This window comes from Barbatula barbatula (assembly GCF_947034865.1).
Source record: "Barbatula barbatula genome assembly, chromosome: 1".
Classification (NCBI taxonomy): domain Eukaryota; kingdom Metazoa; phylum Chordata; class Actinopteri; order Cypriniformes; family Nemacheilidae; genus Barbatula; species Barbatula barbatula.
Window position 1 is genome coordinate 27940668 of NC_136766.1, and position 12722 is coordinate 27953389.

The following is a 12722-nucleotide window of genomic DNA, read 5'->3' on the forward strand; positions in this document are numbered from 1 at the left end:
GTATGTTTTAATCGTATTCTGAATAAAAGGTTTAAATGACAGCAAAGCATAAAAAATGACTCCCAGATTTTTTAAGTTTGCTTTGAAACTCCAAGGCAGCTCCATCGATAGATAAAGTTAGGCTGCATTTCGCAGCTGATGGGGAGAGCCAATGAGGAGAAAATGATCAGACATCCAGTTCTTGATCACAGCCACACAGTTAGATAGATGCCCAAGGTCCGCATGTTGACCTGGATATTATTATAATAAATCTTAATATTTAACTGGTTATGTTACAGTGAACTTAACATATGGAACTGACTATAGTACATTGACATTTTGTCAGATAAATGGTAACGGTTATGCAGAATAACAGCAAATATGCACAATATGTTAAATTTAATTCTGACCAGTCAAAATCACTTGTCTTACGATAGTTTAGGTCATCACAGAGGGCCCTGAGGGTTTGCTACTGAACACTGCATCACAAAACTTGAACTAACTTTAGTTAACAGTTAGTGTAATCAATCACTGTATTGGTTGTCAGATCCGCAACAACAATTTAAGTCACTTATGTAAAGATTCATGATTATTATATCCATTATAAAACATACAATTATGATAATATATCCAGTGTTTAAGTGATGTTACCTTTGATGAAGGGTTCACAGCAAATATGCTGTGAGGGCTATGAGGGCTGTTGTTGTTTCCCCTCCCTGGGGACAGAGGAACAATTATGGCACAAGGTTGTGGGACGAGAGCCGGGAGTCGAGGCCGGTGCGTGAGTGATAACGAGCGTCAGCTGTCCACGCACCAGTTTCGTATCACGGAGGAGATCGGGAGCATAAGAGGACAAGTGACCGGACCGTCAGTGAGAAAGGTCCAGGCCTGGAGTTTATGTTGTGTTTTATTATATTTGTACAGCCAGCAGTCGGCCTTAACGAAACCCGGGAGGAGGGAGAGACATGCTGTCGGAGAGTCCTCGCCACCGAGAGGCCTCGCGGTGCCGGAGAGTTTGGGATGAGAGATATCCACCAGCGGCAGCTCGAAGTGGTGGTTCTGGAGCAGAGGAGACCTCGCCACAGAGCACCTGGGCCGAGAGCGGCCAACGCCTGCCAGAGGCCGGAGCCTGAGTCCGTCCGCCCGAGGGGGAGGAGCAGGGGCGGAAGAGCCAGAAAAAGGCTCCTGCCTGCAAGAGGCCAGGGCCTGCGTCCGTCTGCCCAAGGGGGAGAAACAGGGGATCTCCCTACCAGATGAGCCATCACCGGCCACCAGGGGCACATGGTCGAGCGCCCAGGGCCATCGCAAGGCACCGTGAAATTGAGTACCCTGGCAGGTTGAGGATCGAGCGGCAGCATATCGGGGGAACCAGACTAGAATGCACTGCACTGTATGAGAATATAAACATGTGAACATTTACGCAATTGGCATAAGCTTTTATCCAAAGCGAATTATATTGCATTATCCTATACATTTGTTTCTAAGTATGTGCAGTCCCCTGGCACCCATGACCTTGGTGTTGTTAACGCTATGCTCTTACCAACAAAATACTGTAGTACCTTTTTAGTAAATTAAACTGTAGTAAACAGTGTAGTATACTATAGTAATATTCAAAAACCCTAGAGTTTTTATGATTTTACTGCAGTTTACTATGGTAAAACTCATTATAGTATACTATAGTAATTTATGTGGAGAAAATATACCTTTATTTTATAGTTAAAAACTAAATCACATAGAACTTTTAAAAAATGCAACAAATTTAGGTCAACTAAAAATTATACGGTCCTAATTTATTCATCTGTATGTAACATTAATGTCATTTGTCAGTTACCTGCCTATATGTGATGAACTGCACTGCAATTTTTTTATTACAACAACAGACTTATAACTGTTTGGCCTCTGTAGCACCAGTTCTATATGCAAAAAAAGTTAACGTACAGCCCTGACACTAATAATAATTACTGCTTGCCTTTGTTCTATAACAATCATGGAGAATGTTAACAATTTTAGGCAGCCACAGCGGACACTAGGTAAAATGCTTATAAGCAAACTTGACCAGGATCCGAAACAATTATATTGACACTTCAAATTAAATATAACTTAAAAACTGCCTATATCGTGTAAATGGCCTATATGTGATTGTGTGTGTTAGGGTGTACCGTCGGTGAAGGTGTAAAATCAATGACGATGGAGAAGAATTCACAATCCAGTGTGTTTATTCTGGTACAAAAAGTGATTCCCAAGCAAAAAGACAAAAATTAAAGCAAAATTAATATTATTACCAGTCTATACGAGGTTCACTTGTGTATTCTGGCTATGCCCATATTCAGGCCCAAACATACTAGGAAAATCCCCCCTTTAAAATGGCTACCAGGAGCTCTTTTATAGGAGTAGGCTCCTCCCATTTCTGGAACATACCATGTAGCAGTAATTGATCATTTTAAAGAAGGATCACATAACCCAAATAGTTTAATCAAATGTTATTAATATGCAACCTATGCATCACACTATTAATTACAACAGGATGTCTAAACATTGCAAAGAGAAATGTCTGAAAAATGTTAGTTTCCCTGATTTACCCCTGTGATGTCACTGACAATGAAAGTGCCCTTCCTACTGGGCAATTAGAACCTTTCAAAATGGCAGCCGTCGCTGCACATGGGTTTGCCAGTAGAGAGGTAACCCACAATGTGAGTACAATAGTATTGTATATGTGTATATGTATGTTGGTTTGTTACAGGGAAAATAAACTTAACATTTGTAAAAGAGTTTGGTGTGGTTTCTGTAAATGTTAAATCATATAATCATCCTCAATCATCACATCCTCCTGGCTTCTCTCAGTGCTATGGGTGTCTCCGGAATGGCGTTGCAATGGTTTGAGTCCTACCTCTCGGGTAGGTCATTCAGAGTATCCTGGAGAGATGAGGTCTCCGCGTCCCAACAGCTCAACACGGGGGTGCCACAGGGCTCAGTGCTTGGACCGCTACTCTTCTCCATTTACATGACATCCCTCGGCTCGGTCATTCAGAAGCATGGCTTCTCCTATCACTGCTATGCGGACGACACACAACTCTACTTGTCATTTCAACCGGACGATCCGACGGTCGCTGCTCGCATCGCGGCATGCCTTAGTGACATCTCGCTTTGGATGAAGGATCATCACCTGCAGCTAAACCTTGCAAAAACGGAACTGCTTGTGATCCCGGGCAACCCAAAGATTCACCACAACCTTGCCATTCAACTAGGCTCATCAACGATTACACCGTCCAGCACAGCCAGAAACCTGGGAGTGGTAATCGATGATCGGCTTAACCTCACAAGTCATGTTGCCAGCACCACCCGGTCCTGTAGATTCATCCTCTACAACATTAGGAAAATTAGACCATTCCTATCGGAGCACTCTACGCAAGTCCTAGTCCAGGCTCTTGTCCTGTCCAAACTGGATTATTGCAATGCGCTTCTGGCTGGACTTCCTGCTTGCACAATCAAACCTCTCCAGATGATCCAGAATGCGGCGGCAAGAGTGGTCTTCAATGAACCGAAGAGAGCGCATGTAACTCCGCTCTTCATCAGGTTACACTGGCTCCCTGTTGCCGCCCGCATAAAGTTCAAGGCTTTGCTCCTGGCCTACAAGACCAACACCGGATCTGTACCATCGTATCTCCACTCGCTAATGCAGATCTATGTTCCTGCCAGATCACTGCGGTCTGCAAAGGAACAACGACTAGTGGTACCATCCCAAAAAGGAAAAAAGTCACTCTCCCGTACCTTCACTGGATCTGTTCCACATTGGTGGAATGATCTACCAGCTGCTACAAGATCAGCAGACTCGGTTGCCATCTTTAAAAAACACCTAAAAACGCATCTCTTCCGTCAACACGTTGCTGATTGAGGTTTTCCTAATTCTCTTCCCTTTCCTTCTTAAAAAAAAAAAAAAAAAAAAAAATTACTAACCTCACTATTCTTAGCTTTTATACTGTGCTAGGCTTTAATGGACTAGTTTGATGCACTTATGTATTTTCGTTGCCTATGTTGTTATAATTGCTTCCAATGTTTCCTCATCTGTAAGTCGCTTTGGATAAAAGCGTCTGCTAAATGACTAAATGTAAATGTAAATGTAAATATAACACAACAAACATTAAGCCTTGAGAAAAGTCCTTTTAGCCATAAGTCACAGGCTATCTGTGACAGTGTGTATTAACAGGAAACTGGTACAGGGAACAACAAACATGGGCCAGTGTGAGTTGGGTAGGTCCTCAGGTTTGAAATAAGGAATTATAGCTTGCTCCACTTTTTCCTAGTGTTTACAGTCAAACCGGTTTCTGTGAATGGAGGGTGTGGTCTCTCCTTACACTAAAAAGATTTATCAGCTGTTTAACTTGCACAGAACACTTCCTCATGAAAGTGTTCTGTTTCAATGTCTTCTCATTTTCAAGAGATTTTTCAACAGTCTATTCTGAGACAGCTGGAAGAATCAGTACAATAGGACATAGTATTATCAACCATTCAATGTTTAAATATGCATTTTTTTCATTATGTAATTTCTTCAATCCCATAACTTTCAAAACATCCAAGTATCGTCAGTAGCTGAGCAAATAGAATATCACCAGGTAATGGAATACAATGAGTACATGAATGGTCTAATTGTATGATCTTCATCAACACTATTCTTCATATCAGCTAACATTCTAAGTCAAAGACCAGACTGACAATTTCTCATGTTAATTAAGCACAATTAATTAACTAAGTAGATTATGGCTCCTGGTGCAATATAATTTGACCATCATGGTTTTTATGAAACCATGAGAGCATCATCACAACACACATTTAAATGTGATATTTAATAAAAAACTGACTTTGTTCTTGTTTAAGTGCTATATTCGGGTCTCTGTTGTATCTGCAAACACAGAAAACTTTTAAAATGTCAACACAGTAACTTTGTTATGGTGAGCCTTTCTCTGCAAGCATGTGAAAAACCGTTCCGCTGCAGAATTTTTTTTCTGCAAGCAGAATACTGTACGTGTATCAGTTCCAATGCCATTGCAAAAGTTTGAGCAAAGCATGCTAACTGTTCTGTTATTGGCTGCACAGACAAGCACGGAGAATTAATACGAATCCCAGCCTCAGGAGATAAGAGAGAAGTGGATTATTTAATTTTCAATAGAAATCCCCACACTGAACAAAGCAAAGCTTTGTTCTACAACATGTTCTATAGGAAAGGTAACCTTGAAGTACTTCTCTTGTGATCTGACGCTATATAGAAAATCTAATTTAATTGACCTTCAAGGGGGGCGGGGGGAGCATTTGGTGGGGCGGGGTGCCCCCATAAGGTAATGGTAGGGGAAACACAGAGTTTTCAAGATTGAGAGGAAATGTGGGGTGAGGAAACTGCAGGGCTATGGGTCTCATATTGCAGGTCACTCTTTCGGCTGTGCGAATGAGTGCAATAAGGCCAAACACAGTGATGATACGCATACATTAATATCTGTGAAAACTAAACCCATTTAGAACATTCCATTGCCATATTACATTCAAAATTCAATATAACACAAATCTCATATCTCTTTTACTGTCTTTGGCGTTGTTTATCATAATTGTCACGAATTTTAAAACGCTTGCCCATTTAAACGGTCTATCGATTTGTCACTCGAACTGCGCGCACAGACGCCAGTTACAGCACAAGGCCAAAAGCAAGTTTTCTATTGTGTCTTCTTGCACGTCTTATATATTGTGAAATACAAGGTTATGTCTAGAACAGTACCTTGTGTCTTAAACGAAAGTAAACAGTCAGATCTATCACTATCTGTCCGCATCGCGTTGTGTCCTGGTCACACTATCTATTCTCAGATAACAACCAGCTGCATTACATTATTCCTTACATTTACGTCTATATATAGACCGAAAACCTGCTGCTGTTTTTGTTTTCAATGTAAATAAAACAAAATACAAAATCATGAAATGCTCTTGACTTAAGAAGTTTTGTATCTTTATTTTAAATAAGTCTGTTTATTTAATTCATACATTAAAGCAGCGTTTCATTTCTACATTCAGTTTGTTTGTTAAAATGCTACTGGACTGTTAAATAGACCAACTGTACCTGATAGTAAAATCAAATGGCGAAATACTATTTAGGGCAAAGTGGGGGTTAAGTAAATCTTCTGTCATTCTTTCCTTCTGTTGAAATGGAAGACACACCTTTAGTATCCCTATACACAGTAAAAAATTGTCTCTGGTTATTGTCGTAACCTCAGTTCCCTGAGGAATCGAGACCTTGCGTGAAACAATAGGGGACTCCCCTTCTCTAAACCTTACTGAAACCTTATTGAATAACGCCAGTAGAAATCAAAATGTAACTGGTCAATGTGGTCCAAAACGGCGCTTAGGTGACCGGTAGCCACCACTATATATTACACCGTCTGGACCACATTATCTCAGAATCTCACAATCTGAGAATGCGAACACAGCAGTTTACGCAATGTCTCGTTCCCTCCTCTCAGGGAACCGAGGTAACGACAGTAAATGGAGACGTTCTCTTTCGAGAGAGGTCTCTCAACATTGCATGAAAGGCTAGGGGAACCGTATAAATTAAAAGCTGTGAGAGCAGCAAAGAGCAGAACCCTGCGCTCTTCCAACATAATCACAAGGCAACTGTGTGGGAAAACCCCATCAGCCAATCAGCATAGCCGCACACACAAGCATTAAGGCTATTGCGTGCCATGCAAGCGGGATCCATCAGAAACAAAATGCATAATTTATGCTGATGTGTTTAATCACGCCGTGAGAACAGCCAAAAACAGCTCGACTTTAGCAAAGCTAACACATAATGTGCACTAAGACGATTAGACACATTCTGCTACGGGGTCCAATCACAACACTCAGAACTCTGGGGGATACCATACCACCATAGTTTGCAGGAATGCTATGCCACCTCACTGAGCAGGGTAGCAAGACACATAGCAGAATAGCAAGTATAATAACAGCAAGTGCCGGGGCAGAGCAAGGTAGAAACAAACCCTGTATATTAAGCACTGGCATGCAGCCAGCGATATAGAATAAATAACATAGGGACGAGGCAACCGGTGTACATAGTGAGGATGGTAACAGGCGCAACCTGTTATGTTTGCATCCCCAAGCAGTAAAGACAGTGACTGTGAAGGCCACGGCCACATACTGTATAAGACACAGGCTCACACGAGTCATAACATGAATCGTGAAAATGCAGTCATAAAGCACAGGCTTGTGCGAGTGATAGTTGGGAGAAGGACCGCCCCCTTGACCGCCTATATGACCTAGCTGACACTCAGCATAGTCGGACACCTAGTATGCTGCTGCAGAGCACTTCACAATTCACATTCAACCTCTTGCATGGAGAGCAATGTAAATCCAAATGCGGAAAAACAGGCGGGGAATTTTCATGGAAGCCTCTTCAACAGATCGCATGCATTTGATCGACCAGAGGAGGAGCCAGTACTCTCAAAGCAAAATCTTAGGCCGGAGAAGAGGACAACCGGTAGCCAGTGGACAGAGATGAAAAGGGGTGACACATGAGCCCTCTAAGGCTGTTGGAAGATGAGGTGTGCTGCTGCGTTTTGAGCCAGCTGAAGTGGTTCGATAGCCTTTGCAGAAAGACCATCAAGGAGGGCATTGTAGTAGTCCAACCTTGAGATGGACAAGGAGTTGTGCCGCATGCTCAGTGAGATAGGGTCTAACCTTTCTAATGTTGAATAAGGCATATCGACAGGATCGCGTTGTCTTTGCACTGTGATCATTGAAGGACAGCTGTTCATCAAATATGACTCCGAGGTTCCTGGCTGATTCGGAGGGATTGATAGTGGAATCACCAAGCTGGATGGTGAGATCGTGTTGCACCGTGGTGTGTTCCGGAAACACAAGTAGTCCTGTCTTGGCTAGGTTCAGCTGGAGGTGATGCTCTATCATCCAAGCTGAGATGTCATCTAGGCAGGCTGTTATGCGAGCTGCTACAGTGGTATCATCTGGGTGAAACGAGATGTAGATCTGAGTGTCGTCAGCTTAACAGTGATACAAGAAGCCATGTGCCCATATAATGGGTTCTAAGGATGTCATGTAAATAGAAAAAAGCAGCGGTCCAAGCACCGATCCCTGAGGGACCCCACTGATCATGTGGTGAGCATTGAACGGCGAGCCCCTCCATGACACCTTGAATGATCTGCCGGAGAGGTAGGATTGGAACCAGCGGAGAGGGGAACCAGAGATTCCTAAGGATGACAGGGTTGCTAGCAGTATCTGGTGATTGACCGTGTCAAACGTTGCAGATAGGTCTAGTAGAATCAGGACCGAGGGTTTGGTTTCCACCTTGGCTAGCCGCAGTGCTTCTGTGACTGATAGCAGTGCAGTCTCAGTGGAGTGGTTTGTTTTGAAGCCAGACTGCTTGTCATCCAGTGGATTGTTCTGGGGTAAGTATGAGGAAATAAGGGCTAACGTTAAAATGTCCGACACGGGACAGTGCACTGGGTTCTAGCCATTCATAAAGAACCATACACGCACTCAAGAGCACAAATTAAGAGCATGAAAACACCTCTTAGTGGGGCTAACGCTCCATTGTGTATACAACATGTGTCGCGACAATGTGACCAGTCCTCGTACAACTCAGAGTTGGGGTGTTCAACTTAATAGGAACGGCTAAGAGAAGCAGTGAACTTCATCAGACGGGAAATGGCTAGAGTACTATTAGCACATCCTGTACAGGTGGCCTTGTGACCGGGAGAAACATAAATGCAGTAGTAATAGTTGTTACTGTACAATTATTGCAAAAAACAAATGTAAATCCTGACTGCCCTAAAATTGAGTTTAGAGCTATTTCAAATTAAAACAGACGTGGACTAATCCACGAGAATTACACGTGGACGCGGAGTTCATTCACTCAGACACACAGAACAACCAGATGGCATGTTTAAAAACAAGGATTTGGCGTCCACAAGTCTGCATCAAGTTATATGGACTTAATGCAGCCGGACAACAAGTTTCACTCGCAAAATAGACTAAAAGTAAAATAGCGGTGCGTCATAATGTCACACAGAAGCAAATCAACAAACTCAAAAAGCAATAATGTTATTTGCCTGCCACAAAAAGTAATAAATAAAAAAGAGTGTCTAGTTATTAGTTTGTTTTTTACCCATGCAATCTTAATAAATAAGCTCATAATACCATAAAACGATTAGCCTAACAACTCTATAATAATAGTCAATCAGTTAGTTATAAAATTAGAACAAATGATCAAATTATGAGCAGTAGCACAAATTCAATTAACAGTGCTTTTTATGTATTTCAGGTTGGTCTTACTGTGGTCATTAGGTACAGAAACTGAATAAATAGTCAAATGTAAAGTAACACTTCAAAGTCTTCACAGCATACTAAAATATAGATCAAACCATATTAAAGTTATTAAAGTTGATCAGTCTGGAGCAGTGAGTCTGTTTTGTCTTCCTTTATTGTTGTTTACTGGGCAATAAAACACATATTTATTATGCTGCTGTCCCTTTAAGAGCTAGCACACATGGATCACATGCTTTTTGTTTCCCCACTTTTTTCGTTTACAGCAAACTATAAAGGATGTATCAATGTGATATAGAGACTATTCACTAAATAATTACATAAAATAAGTTAAACTGGTTCAACTTAAATCGGGTGTAGACTTTGAGTGACAATCCGAAGGCATTTGCTGTTTTTCTCAGTGTCCCCTCATCACTTAGGTAGTACAACGTGCACCTTTTTAAAGAACTGCGACCGCTGACCTCATGTTGGTCTGTTCGGGGTTTACACGGAAATGAGACCAGGCTTTTAAAATCAATTTTTGAAAATTTTATTAGAGCCTTCTGGTTGTAAAAAAAGCAAAAACATGTTTAGTGGCAGTAAGGAGTAACCACTAGTTTCCAGTATAGCCCTCAATAGAGTAGTTTGTGAATTCCCTAGCTGTTCAGATATGACGGAGAATTTGTGGATTTGAATGTACATTTAGACAATCTAAAAGATGATTTTTCAAGTCAACTTTTAGATATTTTTGGTTTGATAAGTACTAAGTTTTGTATTATAATTACAGTCAAACAATAAAAGGGAACACATGGAAAGCTTTTTTGTTACTTAGTATTTGATAATGAAGATATCTAACAAATGGATAGTGATAAATCAAACACTTTATACAAACATTTTGCAATTCATTGTTATTCATTCCGTTTACTGGGCCTCTTTATTTAGGGGTCACACTTGGCTCATTGGCAGTCACACTTGGCTCTTGTAACTTTTTTCAGGAAAATGTAGGCTGAAAATGTAGGCTATGTCATATATTTTTGTTAGAAATATTTCTAATTTTGCATTTTGAGACAATTTTATGGCACTAATTGATATCAGTGCTATAATTATCATCTATCTTCTTCCCATTGAAAACAATATTTTTTTAATATTTATTGTTTTACAATTTTGTGAAATATTTTTAAATATAATTATTTAATTAATTAATGCATTATTCAGGTTAAAACAGATACCTGGCCATTGATTCAAAATGTTACATTTTTAGTGAAATTCAATGTCGAAGTAACTTAAACACGCCTAGTAAGACAGTGTAGGCTACTTCACATAATGTCATACTGGCCGATGTGCTTTCTCTTCAAGCATTACAATATGATATAATCATGCTCTTAAGTGCGGTTATTTAGCATGCTAACTAGTAATCATTAGAAAAAATAGCATTTCTTACCAGTTTTTCGTGCACTCTACAGTGAGTTCTCGAAAGGACGCAGCAAACTGAAACTTCGACGCTCTTCTTCCAGCGCGCTGAAGTCTCTTCCAAACCGAGGTCATAATGACAATACACAATTCCTCACAAAAGATCGGTGAATTAAAACAGCATTGCTGTGTAACGTCGTCAACCCTCGGTTTTTCATGTATGGCAGGGGACCAACAAACAGAACTGCTCTATGCTCACCGTCGCCTGATTCACACATGCCCCAAATGTCAAAGCACCACTTGAAGTTAGGGGCGGAGATAAAAATAGACAGATTGCCACAACAGATTACCACTTGGTTTCAATTACATTCTGCTCTCACTTTGTCATTCTGAAATAACTTTATAAGATACGTCAGAGAATCAACACATATTCAACGCGGAATCAATGAAATTGGTTCAACTTCCCTATCATTAAATCGATGTTATTAAATAAACACGAAATCGACCCAATTGGTTTCCCTACAGAACATATCAATGTCCATTTCAGTGCGCTGAAATTACCTAACATTTAACATGACAAACATTAAAATGTAAAATTAACCATCTTAAAACTCTTCAAACGAATAGATACATTTATAATAATTTATTAAAAAACACATTCAGTTACAATTGCTTTGTTATTCAAAATATACAATTAGAGTAGAGCATACAAACCTATGCAAGACTGGACAAGTTCTTTTATAGATACCAACTGTGCATACTGGTCAAAAGTATTCAGGGTCATATCACCAGCAAAACAGTAAAATCCAAGGATAAGACAAAGAGTAATACAAAACAGGCATGGGTCAGGGCAACTAGTAAACAATCACAAAAACAGGCAAACCGTCCCAGATGAAAAAAAACTCTAAAGCAATGAAACAGGATTTTAGTCTATTTAGTACGTTTTTGCATCTCCAATGAAGACTTTGAAAAGTTAAAACTGTTCTGTTGTGGGAGAGAAAATGAGAAAACTGCAGCTCATAACAAAACCTTCAATTTACTGAAAAGTGTGACGTTACAACTACAAACAGTCTACTATTACAGTTTACTACTACAACTAAGCAGTCTATGCCACAATGCAGTTTGCTTGTCGGAACCGAACACACACACACACACACACACACACACATCCATCATAATGTGTTACTTTCTTACACTTTCTGTGAGCGTTTAATGGGCAATTTATCTGATGACAACTACAGTCACAACCTACAGTCATCCAGAACCAGAATAATATTCGACAGACCTAAATATCTCTTTTTTTTATCCTCACTAGTTTCTGCTTTCCTCTTTTCACTAACCAGCCCCGCAAACTGTTTCTGATGAATTTCATGGTTTACAGTAATTATTTAAACAGAGGAGAAATGGCTCTCCCGGCTGAGTCTGGCCTCTCCCAAGGTTTTTTTCCCCCTATTATACACATATACTTACATCTATTGTAGTTTAGTTTACTCCATATATATAATCAACTTGCGTTTAACAACATACATGCACTTTATTTTAACAAATATATTCTTTCTGCACATTTTGGTATTATTGCAAATTGTTCTGGTATATTGTAATTTTAAGCTCCCAGTCCTGATAACAACATACAGAATAAATAATAATATGCCTAAATTAATATACTTAGATTTAATAATTTATAGTTGCTGACAATCCACTGACATCAGTGTACATTGCAGAGAAAAAGTTTCAATAATAATGTAATGGTTGTTGTTTTATCACTTTGCATTGAAAGTAACCATTAGACATAAATGCACGAACACTCAGTAATATCTTCATTTCGCCATGCGTTCCACGTATTACGTTCTTACGTATACCTGCAAAGGCATGGCTTGGCATTTACACAGAACATTACATCACTCCTTTCTTTTTTTTAACACAGACAACATTACTGTATGCATTTAAAAAATGTGGGGTTGCAAATAACATGCAATATTATTAATATACCAACAAACTAGAATGTTGTAATCTCTCTGTAAACAGTCCATATTTGTTTAGCA

The 12722-nt window shown here is 40.0% G+C and overlaps 1 protein-coding gene across 1 annotated transcript in view; it reads right to left on the reverse strand.

The window, feature by feature from the left end:
- Positions 1 to 10978, reverse strand: part of ehbp1l1a (EH domain binding protein 1-like 1a) — a 90514-nt gene extending 79536 nt beyond the window's left edge. Inside the window, exon 1 of the mRNA XM_079468137.1 lies at positions 10712 to 10978. Coding sequence (XP_079324263.1) covers positions 10712 to 10815 — 104 coding nt within the window. The 5' untranslated portion in view covers positions 10816 to 10978. The remainder of the gene's footprint in view (positions 1 to 10711) is intronic.
- Between the last annotated feature and the right edge of the window lie 1744 nt (positions 10979 to 12722).